A 13061-nucleotide genomic window follows, 5' to 3' on the forward strand; every position below is an offset into this window, starting at 1 on the left:
AGAGTGTCAGCGCTGCTCCTCCTCCTGGAATGAGTCAGAGTTTGATAAGCCCTCCCTCTTCTTCCTGCTCTCAGACGCAGCCAGCTCCACTCTGTATTTCCTGGTTCCTCCCCTTCAGATCCACACTGAGGAGGATGGGTGTAACCAACATGTGGGTAAAGTACAAGAGCTGATAGGCCACATTCACTGCACACACACATGCTGTTCAGATCACAGCCCACATAGTTTCAGGTTTCAGGAAGTGAAACTCAGACACTCGCTGCCACTGAGAGGAGAAATGGCGCAGAAAGGAGTTCAGCTGGACCGGGAAACCTTCTCTTGTTCGATCTGTCTGGATCTACTGAAGGAACCGGTGGCTACTCCCTGTGGACACAGCTACTGCATGAAGTGTATTGAAGGCTTCTGGGATGGAGAGGATGAGAAGAAGATCCACAGCTGCCCTCAGTGTAGGCAGAGCTTCACACCGAGGCCTGTCCTGCTGAAAAACACCATGTTAGCAGCTTTAGTGGAGGAGCTGAAGAAGACTGGACTCCAAGCTGCTCCTGCTGATCTCTGCTATGCTGGAGCTGAAGATGTGGCCTGTGATGTCTGTACTGGGAGGAAACTGAGAGCCTGTAAGTCCTGCCTCGTGTGTCTTATATCTTACTGCGAGAAACACCTCCAGCGTCATTATGACGTAGCTCAATTAAAAAAACACAAGCTGGTGGAGCCCTCCAAGAAGCTCCAGGAGAACATCTGCTCTCGTCACGACGAGGTGATGAAGATGTTCTGCCGCACCGATCAGCAGTGTATCTGTTATCTCTGCTCTGTGGACGAACACAAAGGCCACGACACGGTGTCAGCTGCAGCAGAGAGGACTGAGAGGCAGAGAGAGCTGGAGAGGAGTCGACTAAACATCCAGCAGAGAATCCAGGACGGAGAGAAGGAGGTGAAGCTGCTTCAGCAGGAGGTGGAGGCCGTCAATGGCTCTGCTGATAAAGCAGTGGAGGACAGTGAGAAGATGTTCACTGAGCTGATCCGTCTCATGGAGAAAAGAAGTTCTGATGTGAAGCAGCAGCTCAGATCCCAGCAGAAGAGAGAAGTGAGTCGAGTCAGAGAGCTCCAGGAGAAGCTGGAGCAGGAGATCTCTGAGCTGAAGAGGAGAGACGCTGAGCTGAAGCTGCTGTCTCTCACAGAGGATCACAACCAGTTTCTGCTCAGCTACCCCTCCTCACTGCCAGCCCTCAGTGAAGCTACACACTCCTCCAGCATCAACATCCGTCCTCTGAGATACTTTGAGGACGTGACGGCGGCCCTGTCAGCAGTCAGAGACAAACTACAGGACGTCCTGAGAGAGGAATGGACAAACGTCTCATCGACTGAAGTGGATGTTTTACTGTCAGCAGCAGAGCCCACCACCAGAGCTGGGTTCTTAAAATATTCACAGGAGATCACTCTGGATCCAAACACAGCACACACACAGCTGTTATTATCTGAGGGGGGCAGAAAAGCAACATACATGGGACAAGAACAGTCTTATTCTAGTCATCCAGACAGATTCACTAATTATTCTCAGGTCCTGAGTAGAGAGAGTCTGACTGGACATTGTTACTAGGAGGTGGAGTATAGAGGGAGAGAAGTTTATGTAGCAGTCGCATACAAGAATATCAGCAGAGCAGGGAGCGTGAATGAATGTGGATGTGGATACAATGACAAGTCTTGGGCACTACATTGTTTCCAAAACAGTTATTCATTGTATTACAACAGTATCAAGACTCCCGTCTCAGGTCCTCAGTCCTCCAGAGTAGGAGTGTACCTGGATCACAGAGCAGGTATTCTGTCCTTCTACAGCATCTCTGAAACCATGACTCTCCTCCACAGAGTCCAGACCACATTCGCTCAGCCGCTACATGCTGGAGTTTGGGTTTATGGTGAAGGTACCACAGCTGAGTTTTGTAAACTGAAATAGCCTGAAGTCATTTGAAGAACTTTTCTACTTCTTAAACTCATTGTGTGTCCATCATTGTTGCTGAGAGCTGATCGTTCATGTCTTCACTGCACAGAGATCAGCTGTCAATCAAACATTATGGGATGTGCTTTAACATCTTCTCGTGAGTTGTTCTGTAAATGTTGGAGTTTCTTTAGGCGGCGCTCCTTCCTGTGTCTGTTTAGTCATGGAGGCTGTCACTGCTCAGGAGGATTTCTGTTAACCTCAACTGATATTTCTCTGCATGAAAATGTAAACGTTGCTCTAAATATTTGTTGAATATCGTTATTGATTTATTTGTATGTTGTTTTTTCTCTTGTAAAGCTTGAGTCTTTAGAGAGAAACCACCAGAGCTTCTTTCACTTTTAGATATTCTAACATGTTGAGTTTGTAATAAATGGTGTTTCTATTTTCAACATATGAGATGAGTGCCACATTTACATGTCTGTAAAAAATGTAATGTTTGGGTTTTTCTTGTTATTAAAAGAGTTAAGAGGACAAAAGTGAAAATCTAAGTCTTTCAATTTGTTTAATTATAAAAATAACTATAACTTAATTTTCGGAAAAAATATATTTGCATTTTCATGTAATTTATTTTATTTTTAGGATTAAGAAAAAGTAATAAATTCAGATGTTCTTTTATTTTCAGAAAAACATGTGAAAAGCTGGAACTGAATACACGTTTTTTAACCCTAACTGATGCAGTTAGTCACTTCTTTAATGTTTGTTCTTTCTGGGGTAAAGTCAAGGTTGTAACTGTTTGCAATTAAGTTGTGGGGCGCTGATCTGTTCCACTTTGTTTTAGTGTGTAGTCACTCACTGTCACATCGCTTTAAAAACGTATTCATCCGCCGCTTAGCTTTTCGTAGTCATCAATCTGTCCGGTTGAAGTTCTTCTTTTGATAATGGTGAATCGAAACACGGTGGTTCACTTGCTGTATATCATTACAAAATAAATAAAAACTCATGTCCCTGTTAAATGCCTTCAATGAATGCAAACAACTATAAAACCGGGACTATTTTCACCGGGCAGGAATATGTCATCACTACTGCCATGTTAAGAGGCCATGGAAAGTTCCAGAACAATACACATCACAACTTTACACTGTTCAGTCAAATTACAGAGCTGAGTTGAAATAATAACAACTTATGAAATTAAGTTGAAATTGCATAAATTGATATATTAAAGGTGGGGTAGGTAAGTTTGAGAAACCGGATCGAGATACACTTTTTGTTATATTCAGTTGCACTGGGGACATCACGTCTCCATAGTTAATTGAATTATGAGCCAGGATTATATATTTCCAGTGTTAGAAAGTAACTAAGTACAATTACTCAAGTATTGTAATTTAGTAAATATATTTATGCTTGTACTTCACAACATTTAAAAGAGAAATAATGTAATTTTGCTACATTTATTTAACAGATTTAGTTACTTTTCAGATTTAAAAACGTGATGAACTTGATGTACAAATTAAATTAGTGGACAAACTGTTTAAGGAACGACAAAGTAAAAGTATACACTATATATCACAAGGCGCTCTAAACATCGTAAACTGTATCAAAACTGTGTTTATCTACAACCGTTACAACCTGCTTGATGCAGCAATATTAACAATCTAATGTCATACTGTATATTTAATTATGTATATCGCATATGGAGAATTCTTTTTTTGTACTTTGAGTGTAGTGGCTGTCAGCACTTTGTCAGCAGAATATACCATGCATCTGTGTTAAACTGTAATTCTTATGGACTTTTTAACAGGAATGAAATCGCTTGTCCCAAATAAAACCAGTAGGTGGCAGTGGAGGTCTGACCTGTTGCTTTTGTTAGCTTCAGGTTTGTACTGACAACCCTGTCTTGAAGAAGTGCTCCAAGGTTTCAGACCTTAATGGATTATTACGAAAGGAAGACGCCAGCGGCCTTTTATCAAAGAAGTGCTTTAGTTTAAAATAGGAAAGTGCCTGGAATAAAATAAAAGAAGAGCCATCATTTGTTTGGAGAAAGTGCTTAAGTGGTACATTTTACATGCCTGAGGCCTGAGCCTTTTCTTTAAGTTGTTGATGTTTAAGTTAAGAAGAAACTTTAAAGTTGGTGTTAAAAGCCCCCTTTATGATTTTTGGGGTTTTCTCTTTCATGTGTTTTATAGGTTTGTCTGCAAAGGCTAAACTCTCAAAGTTGTGCCTGTCTCTCCTCCAGTGTTGGTATCAGCAGTAGGGGGCGCCAAAGGGAGTTGTAAACTTGCAGTGACTTCTAGTCAAGTAAAAATGATCCTTGACTTATTAAATGTGATATTTACCTGCTGTTTGTTCGTATATAAGTAAATTAACACCCATTGCTATAAAGTTGTGAACTTATGACGAACACACACATTAATGTCATGAGATGAGCTTGGTATTTGTTAATGTGTAATCTCATGTAAGACTGTTAGAATTTTATGACATAGAGTCCTGAGTGCTAAATGTTAAATATTAATACAGAGACTCTTTCTCTTGGTTTATAAAGTCCACTCCTTCCTCATCCATTCAGCACATAAACTAAAACATAACTTAGTGACTTTTTATTTATTTAAGTCAGACAGAGATATACAGGCTGACCAAATAACGTCTCCTTTGATTGATCTTTTTGTGTATCATGTAACCCTCTAAAACACACTTGGTGAACTTACAGGTGTTTTCACTGGTGTTGTAAGTACATTGAGTCCTCAGAAGATGGCTTATCTAACTATTTGATTGACACTTCAGGGTGAGGAAACTCCCTCAGTTCATGGATTTATTGACGTGTGAGTCCAGCTCCTAACTTCAACCACTGGTTAAACCAGCCAGAGGCGTAGAAAACATTCTTCCTCCCTAAAGACATTTTTAATGAGTCCCTGCAGTACAGTCTGTAGCTTTGAGAAAGGCCTGCATGGATCTTGAACAAGTATTAGCCTTAAGTCCAGCTGCTTCCCGCCTAATGGCATCAATTCTATTTTTGCACAAACTAAACTAAAACATTATTTTTGTGAACTGGAAAGTAAGAAAGGCCAACTGTTTCCAGTGAAATGGAGGACTGTCTAACCTTAAAGGGGCACTGATATGCTTATTTTCAGGTTCATATTTCTATTTAGTGTCCCTGTCCCTACTGGGACATGTCTCCATGCTTTAATGTTCAAAAAGCTCTTTATTTTTCTAATAACAGGTACTGAGTTACAATAAAGTAATTCCTGAACTCTAACAATCTCTGCCACTCCCCTCTGTAATAAAATAATATATTGCACCCATAGTGTTTATAGCGACAGCAGGAAACAAACAAAGTCGCTGAGAGGCTGAGGCCGGGTCTGTTTGATATATGACACGCTAAAAAAGAGTACTTGCTGAGATCAAAATTCTGTTGAATAGTAATGTAGTTTTATGAAAAAAACGCAGTGATCAGACATAGACAATGTAATAATAATAATCAGTGCAATCATAAATCTGGCGTTCAACAAAAAGTACTACAGCCCTGCATGTGACCCAAGCCAACCAACCAATTATGATCAAACAAATATCTATGGCAAATATCTATGGCTCCTCCAGTGTTCACTCTGGACATCAATGTTGACGCCTGGGGTGAGTATTGTGAGTCTAATCTAGAGAACACATAAGGAGTAAGGAGGAAACTAAATAATAATTAAAGTGTATTGCATGCATGTGCTCATGGTTAAATTGGAACAAATGCATTAAATAATTTAACACTGTAATACCTCCCCACACCTTATCCTTTTTTGTGAGCATTGTCTTTGTACTGTATTGCATTCTTTCTTGTTATGTTTGTCATTAAACATTTATAATTTAATCTAAATTATTAAAAAATATATAAAATCGTGCATGATTTATGTTTGAGAATGCAGGCTCCATATTAACTGTGTGCCTTTTGTTTTAAAATGTTATATTACACTTTATTTGGACAGGGAAACGACTAGACCTTCACAAATTTGGGATTCTCAATACTTGTGACTCTCCTGAAATGAAACGGAACATGTTGCCTTGGATCATTTTAAAGGGATGAATGATAAATGTATTCCTACAAAGATGTTCACCTTCAGCAACATATTCAGCTCCTCTACAAACCACACGCCTCCTCGAAACAAGCACAAAGCCCAAACCCCGTCAGAGATGTGATAACTGGCAGTAATTAAAGCTCATTTCACGCCACTGCGGTTTGTGAAGCTGCGTGCGTCGAGCTATTCGTCAAAATGAGTTTGGATGCTGAGGAGCACAGCACACCTGTCAATCAAAGCACGACCTCTCTGGCAGTGTTGGAAGAAGTACTAATTTATTTAAAATTATACCACATCACTCAGCATATATGTGTTATTATGTGTACAAAGCAACTGTGAGTTTTCAATCAGCGTTGTATGCAACCCGGTATCACGGCAAGACGTGAACATGTGACGATTAACCATGCTGGGGGACGTGAAGATGTCACGATTTCGTCCCTTGAAACTTGACAATGACACGGTATTGTTAACCAATGTTAACCAGTGGAGAAATACCCGGAAATGCCAAGCAAATGCTACCCCGATGTTCGATTGTTATTGTCAATATTAATATAATAAGGATTTATTTTTTAATAGTCACACTCGATTATGCCGATTTTCTTGTTGCCCCAGCTGGTCGACACCTCTTTTAGCAGAAACAAAGGCTACGTTAATGTATTAAATCGACGTTAATCCATGCGTGTGGTTGTGGAATTAACGGACGTGACGTTGTGTGATTGCGTTGCCAGGCAACAGCTTTGGTTCATGTTAATTTACAAACTCTTTAACTACAACCATAGTTATATTTAAAAACATGTTAGAAGGCCTCACAAAATACTTTAATGTCAATTTAAATTTAAATGTGAAGGAATGTGTGTACAACAAAATACTTCGGTGATAAACGAAACCGGAAACAGACGTAGGCAAAATCCTCAGGTCTATGATTGGATGGTTTAGCCGCAATGCACGCTGGGATTTGGTGTTTTTTTTGGAGTATTTCTCCACTGGTTAACATGGGTTAACACAACCGTGTAACTGTCACGTTTGAAGGAACGAAATCGTGACATCTTCACGTCTCCCAGCATGGTAAATCGTCACATGTTCACGTCTTGCCGTGATACCGGGTTGGTTGTATGGCACCGTGGAAATAATACAACAACATCCTTTGAAAAATTCCAAATCTTTATAAATATCTAAACATTTAATTTGATCACACATCCCATTAGTGAAATCTGTTAAATGACTCTTGTTCAATGATTTCATGATGAGATTCACTTCATCCACACAATCAGAATCTCAGCTTTTTAAAACAGATTAAGAAATTATTTAATTGTTGATTGTTATCATGATATTTACAGTTTTATAAAAAAACATCATAGTAGTTAATGTGTACAACAACAACCACAGTAAGTCTGCAATAAGAAAGTGTAATAATATAAATTAAAAAATCCCACACAAAGAATTTTGAATATTGACAGGAGAATAAAAAAGGATTTACTTATTGATTATGATCCTGACAGTAAGTAATATCATTTAAAAATAAACACGTTATGATTAAATACATTTTAAAAGATCTGGGTACCTCATTTGTTGCTTAATATGGGCAGCAACAATAATATTTAATCCGTGAAAATAAAACATGTAATTATACATTTGTCTGTTTTTAGGATAGTGAGAATAAAACATCTATATTCAACAAATATTTAGAGAAAAGTTTACATTTCCATGCAGAGAAATACGAGTTGAGGTTAACAGCAATCCTCCTGAGCAGTGACAGCCTCCATGGCTAAACAGACACAGGAAGGAGCGCCGCCTAAAGAAACTCAAACATCTACAGAACAACTCGTGAGAAGAAGTTAAAGCACATCCCATAATGTTTGATTGACAGCTGATCTCTGTGCAGTGAAGACATGAACAACCAGCTCTCAGCAACAATGATGGACACACAATGAGTTTAAGAAGTAGAAGAGTTCCTCAAATGACTTCAGGCTATTTCAGTTTACAAAACTCAGCTGTGTTTCCATAATCATAAAGCCAAACTCCAGCATGTAGCGGCTGAGTGAATGTGGTCTGGACTCTGTGGAGGAGAGTCATGGTTTCAGAGATGCTAAAGAAGGACAGAATACCTGCTCTGTGATCCAGGTACACTCCTACTCTGGAGGACAGAGGACCTGAGACGGGAGTTTTGATACTGTTGTAACGAAATGTATAACTGTTTTTATTACAATCTAAGGACCAAGATTTGTCATTGAGTCCAAATCCACATCCACCCCCTGCTCTGCTGATATTCTTGTATGCGACTGCTACATCAACTCTTCCCCCTCCCCACTCCACCTCCCAGTAACAACGTCCAGTCAGACTCTCTCTACTCAGGACCTGAAAACAATTAGTGAATCTGTCTGGGTGACGAGAATAAGACTGTTCTTGTTTCATGTTTGTTGCTTTTCTGCTCCCCTCAGATAATAACAGATGTGTTTGTGCTGTGTTTCGATCCAGTCTGATTTCCTGTGAATATTTTAAGAACCCAGCTCTGGTGGTGGGCTCTGCTGCTGACAGTAAAACATCCACTTCAGTCGGTGAGACGTTTGTCCATTCCTCTCTCAGGACGTCCTGTAGTTTGTCTCTGACTGCTGACAGGGCCGCCGTCACGTCCTCAAAGTAGCTCAGAGGACGGATGTTGATGCTGGAGGGGTGTGTAGCTTCACTGAGGGCTGACAGTGAGGAGGGGTAGCTGAGCAGAAACTGGTTGTGATCCTTTGTGTGAGACAGCAGCTTCAGCTCAGCGTCTCTCCTCTTCAGCTCAGAGATCTCCTGCTCCAGCTTCTCCTGGAGCTCTCTGACTCCACTCACTTCTCTCTTCTGCTTGGATCTGAGCTGCTGCTTCACATCAGAGCTTCTTGTCTCCATGAGACGGATCAGCTCAGTGAACATCTCCTCACTGTCCTCCACTGCTTTATCAGCAGAGCCATTGACGGCCTCCACCTCCTGCTGAAGCAGCTTCACCTCCTTCTCTCCGTCCTGGATTCTCTGCTGGATGTTTAGTCGACTCCCCTCCAGCTCTCTCTGCCTCTCAGTCCTCTCTGCTGCAGCTGACACTGTGTCGTGGCCTTTGTGTTCGTCCACAGAGCAGAGATAACAGATACACTGCTGATCAGTGCGGCAGAACATCTTCATCACCTCGTCGTGACGAGAGCAGATGTTCTCCTGGAGCTTCTTGGAGGGCTCCACCAGCTTGTGTTTCTTTAATGGAGCTACGTCATAATGAGGCTGGAGGTGTTTCTCACAATAAGATATAAGACACATGAGGCAGGACTTACAGGCTCTCAGTTTTCTCCCAGTACAGACATCACAGGCCACATCTTCAGCTCCAGCATAGCAGAGATCAGCAGGAGCAGCTTGGAGTCCAGTCTTCTTCAGCTCCTCCACTAAAGCTGCTAACATGGTGTTTTTCAGCAGGACAGGCCTCGGTGTGAAGCTCTGCCTACACTGAGGGCAGCTGTGGATCTTCTTCTCATCCTCTCCATCCCAGAAGCCTTTAATACACTTCATGCAGTAGCTGTGTCCACAGGGAATAGCCACCGGATCATTCAGTAGATCCATACAGATCGAACAAGAGAAGGTTTCCCGGTCCAGCTGAACTCCTTTCTGCGCCATTTCTCCTCTCAGTGGCAGCGAGTGTCTGAGTTTCACTTCCTGAGAGCTGAAACTATGAGCTTTGATCTGAACAGTGTGTGTGTGTGCAGTGAATGTGGCCTATCAGCTCTTGTACTTTACCCACATGTTGGTTACACCCATCCTCCTCAGTGTGGATCTAAAGGGGAGGAACCAGAGCAGGAAGAAGAGGGAGGGCTTATCAAACTCTGACTCATTCCAGGAGGAGGAGCAGCGCTGACACACTGAACTGTTTCTTTATTTACAAATGGAGCCTCGCTTAGAACCTGCTCTACATTTGAAAAATAGTCTTCAGCTTTAAAATATTTATTTGCACCTCAGATGAAGGCTCCTTATCTCTGTAACTCCTGTTTCACTTCTGTTTGTTTCTCTTACAGGCTGAGAACAGCTGACTGATGATAGGGTGAAGCACGTTTAACAAAAGAGTTAAACATCTTAAAACCTTCCTGATCCAAACAAGCATTTTAAGATACACAGATATGAACTTAATGATTTCATGATTGGACCTGAACTAGCAGTGTGTGTGTGTGTGTGTGTGTGTGTGTGTGTGTGTGTGTGTGTGTGTGTGTGTGTGTGTGTGTGTGTGTGTGTGTGTGTGTGTGTGTGTGTGTGTGTGTGTCCATTATGCTTTAATCCTGACCATTTGCCCCTCAAAATAAAGCTTGATTTCCTGTCTCTGTACAGATGAACCCTCCACTGATCATATGTACGTAGTTGTATTCCTCTATGAAGACTCCAGCAGAGTTATAGATCTTTGAGCAGTGTTTGTCTGGGTCTGTTTGTCTGTGTGTCTTTGTGTGTTTGTTTGTGCCTGCTGAGATTTGTCCCAGTGATTTGTTTGTCGTGCTGAATGAGTTTGCTGGCTGTCATTAAAGCAGCCGGGCAGGGAAAACGTCTGTCAGGAGTCCCTGTGTGACTGAGTTCATCTTTCCCCGAGGCCCACTATCTTCTTTCTCTCCTCCAGAGCTGACTCTCTCTCTGTGGCAGACACCATCTCTCCATTTAACTCTAATGGCGCATTCCCACTGCAGGGCCTCACTCGGCTTAGTACGGTATAGTTAGGCCTTGTTAGGCCTCGTTAAGCCAGGCTAACTTTATGCTGCGTTTCCATTACAGTTTAGTAGCAGGGGCAGTAACTATAGTAACGCAGTGTAGGCGGAGCCGTGACGTCATCTTCAATGCGAACCACAGAAAAACAACATCAGCCGTTAGCTGTTAGCACTCACAGCTCACAGCTCCTCATATCTGTTCAGAAACTAGACAAAAGTGAAACAAGTACAAACCACAGACTGTCTGTGTCATGGAGAATACAGTCGCTGGTTTATTTATGTCTGTAGGCCGTTGTTGTGAGTGTGGACGGTCGGAGCACATACAGCGTTAGCTTAGCCAAACTCCATTCAGAAAACACGCATTTTAAAAGGTGTTTCGCCTGCCGTCTGTCTGCAGACTTGTCAAAGCATTAATTCATGGTTTTTACTAACCGGTATCAGTATGTTGTTACTTCGGCATCATTTTGAAACGTGTATTACAATTAAATCACGGTCAAATATGTTCATTTTGTTGTAGTTGTAGCCCCCTTGCCAGCGATTCTCTCTCTCTAGTTTAGCATACTCAGCCCGACTCAGCCTGGTTGTTGGCCCGCTAAGAACATCGATTTTATGGGGCCAGAAAAACTGTGAAATAGTATCCGCTAGCCGGTACTACGCCTACGCTTAAACCGCGCTCCGCGCTGTAGTGGAAATGTGCCAGAAGTGTCTGAAGAACGCTCTCATGCAGAGCAACTTGTCCAAGTGGAACAGTAAAACAAAGATCTTCAATAAATCTCAAAGCAAGCAACCAAAGATGCAGGGATAGCAAATTAAATTAACTATATATTATTATATTAACTACATATTATCCCTTTAAGCACAGGGGCTCAGAAGCACTTTCAGAAAGCTCTTTATTTTTCTCATACTGCCTGTGCTGCCTGCAGCACCTATTTTCATCCTCTGTCTGAAACCAGAGCCCAGTCTGCTCTGATTGGTCAGCTGGCCGGCTCTGTCAGGATTGGTCAATGGTTCAATGCCCCTTAGCCTATCACGTACAATGTGTTGTAGCGCTAGCCAATAGAAGTGCGAGTGTTACATCGTGATGTCTCTATGTTACGGATTAAACAAAGGAGTCCAATGGAGGCGTTTCAGGCCGGGGAACTTTTGGATTCAAGCTTTTTGTAACCGCGGTCGCGCACACGGCCTAAAGTTTAGCTGTTCTACTGATCAAAGTTGCCCTCTAACTCAACTTGATCAAACATCAAAAACTTCACAGATTCAATTTAAAGAAACACGATACAGTTGGCAGTCAACTGATATCAATATCAGACATATTTAAAAACAATACTTACAGAAGGTGTTAAATAAATCGGCCAGAAAGAGATGTCAATCACCAAAATCGACCAATGGGTTTCAGAGAAACGGTAAAACCCCCATTTCCACCCAAATCACCTCAGAGGTGGAGTTTATTTTGCTAAACCTCTCTAAAAAGGTCAAATGTCACTTGTTTTGCATCAATCTTGATACAGGGTACTTATTATGTTGTACTTTGGATTCCTAAAGCTTTTAATCTACTTTACCATCATCCAAGGGTGGTTTTCACTATAAGTAAAAAATAATCTTTGGACGGACATTATAATTTAAAGTTTTTTACTATGTTCAATCTGAATTTTCTTTAAAATAAAAAACATCTATATTGATTCTGACTTTTCTACATCCAACTCACATGTATATCATTACTTTGAGAAAAAAGATTATTAATGTAACCCTTTTAAAAGGGAAGATATCTTCATTTGTTCTGGGAATGTCATTTTCGAGCCTGAGACCTGAAAAACAGGCTCAGGGCTAAACAGGTTAAAACCAGTGTTTAAGACAACTCAGGTCATGGGATGGTTTGAACACATACATTTTAATATCCCTTCAATCTGTCACAAAAGTAGTAAATTCCATATATTTATTTAAAAGTAATGAAAATCGCCAGCTTGCCCCTCTAACATCCTGTGCATGAGCCTGGTCAATAAAGTACCAGAGAACAAGGATAGGGATTTCAATAAAACAAGGTAGAACCGGTTCCTGTTGCAGCAAAATATGGAGAAAAGGCTCAGTACCTATAATCAGAGCAGAGTCAGTCCGCATGGCATTGACTAAAGGTTGACCTGAACCCACTGACCCAGACTGGTCTACAGCAGAGGAAGAAGACAGAGAAGATATTTAAAAAAAAGGACACCAAGAAAGAGAAAAAGAAGATGTCAAAGAGTGAGAAAGAAATGCAGACATGATATGAAGGAGAGTAAAGAGACATGAGGGAACATTAAGGAATACATGGATCAGAACAGAAAAAGGAAACAGATAAAGCATCATCATTCAAAGTAGATGACTGGAGGAGAACCAGCA

General features: G+C 41.2%; 2 protein-coding genes across 2 annotated transcripts; one reads left to right on the forward strand and one right to left on the reverse strand.

The window, feature by feature from the left end:
- Positions 1 to 246: 246 nt before the first annotated feature.
- Positions 247 to 2469, forward strand: LOC307020191 (tripartite motif-containing protein 16-like). The gene has a single exon (XM_079651395.1). The coding sequence runs from the start codon at positions 278 to 280 to the stop codon at positions 1592 to 1594; it is 1317 nt and encodes a 438-aa protein (XP_079507521.1). The 5' UTR covers positions 247 to 277; the 3' UTR covers positions 1595 to 2469.
- A 4715-nt stretch (positions 2470 to 7184) lies between these two features.
- LOC307020186 (tripartite motif-containing protein 16-like) lies at positions 7185 to 9681 on the reverse strand. Its single transcript, XM_079651391.1, has one exon. It carries the CDS (start codon positions 9619 to 9621, stop codon positions 7957 to 7959), a length of 1665 nt encoding a protein of 554 aa, XP_079507517.1. The 5' UTR covers positions 9622 to 9681; the 3' UTR covers positions 7185 to 7956.
- Positions 9682 to 13061: the final 3380 nt, after the last annotated feature.

Source organism: Notothenia rossii (genome assembly GCF_949606895.1).
Source record: "Notothenia rossii genome assembly, chromosome: 9".
NCBI lineage: Eukaryota > Metazoa > Chordata > Actinopteri > Perciformes > Nototheniidae > Notothenia > Notothenia rossii.

Bases quoted from the DNA above. Each gene is read 5' to 3' on its own strand.
- LOC307020186 (XM_079651391.1), bottom strand. From the start codon at position 9,621: ATGGCGCAGAAAGGAGTTCAGCTGGACCGGGAAACCTTCTCTTGTTCG.
- LOC307020191 (XM_079651395.1), top strand. From the start codon at position 278: ATGGCGCAGAAAGGAGTTCAGCTGGACCGGGAAACCTTCTCTTGTTCG.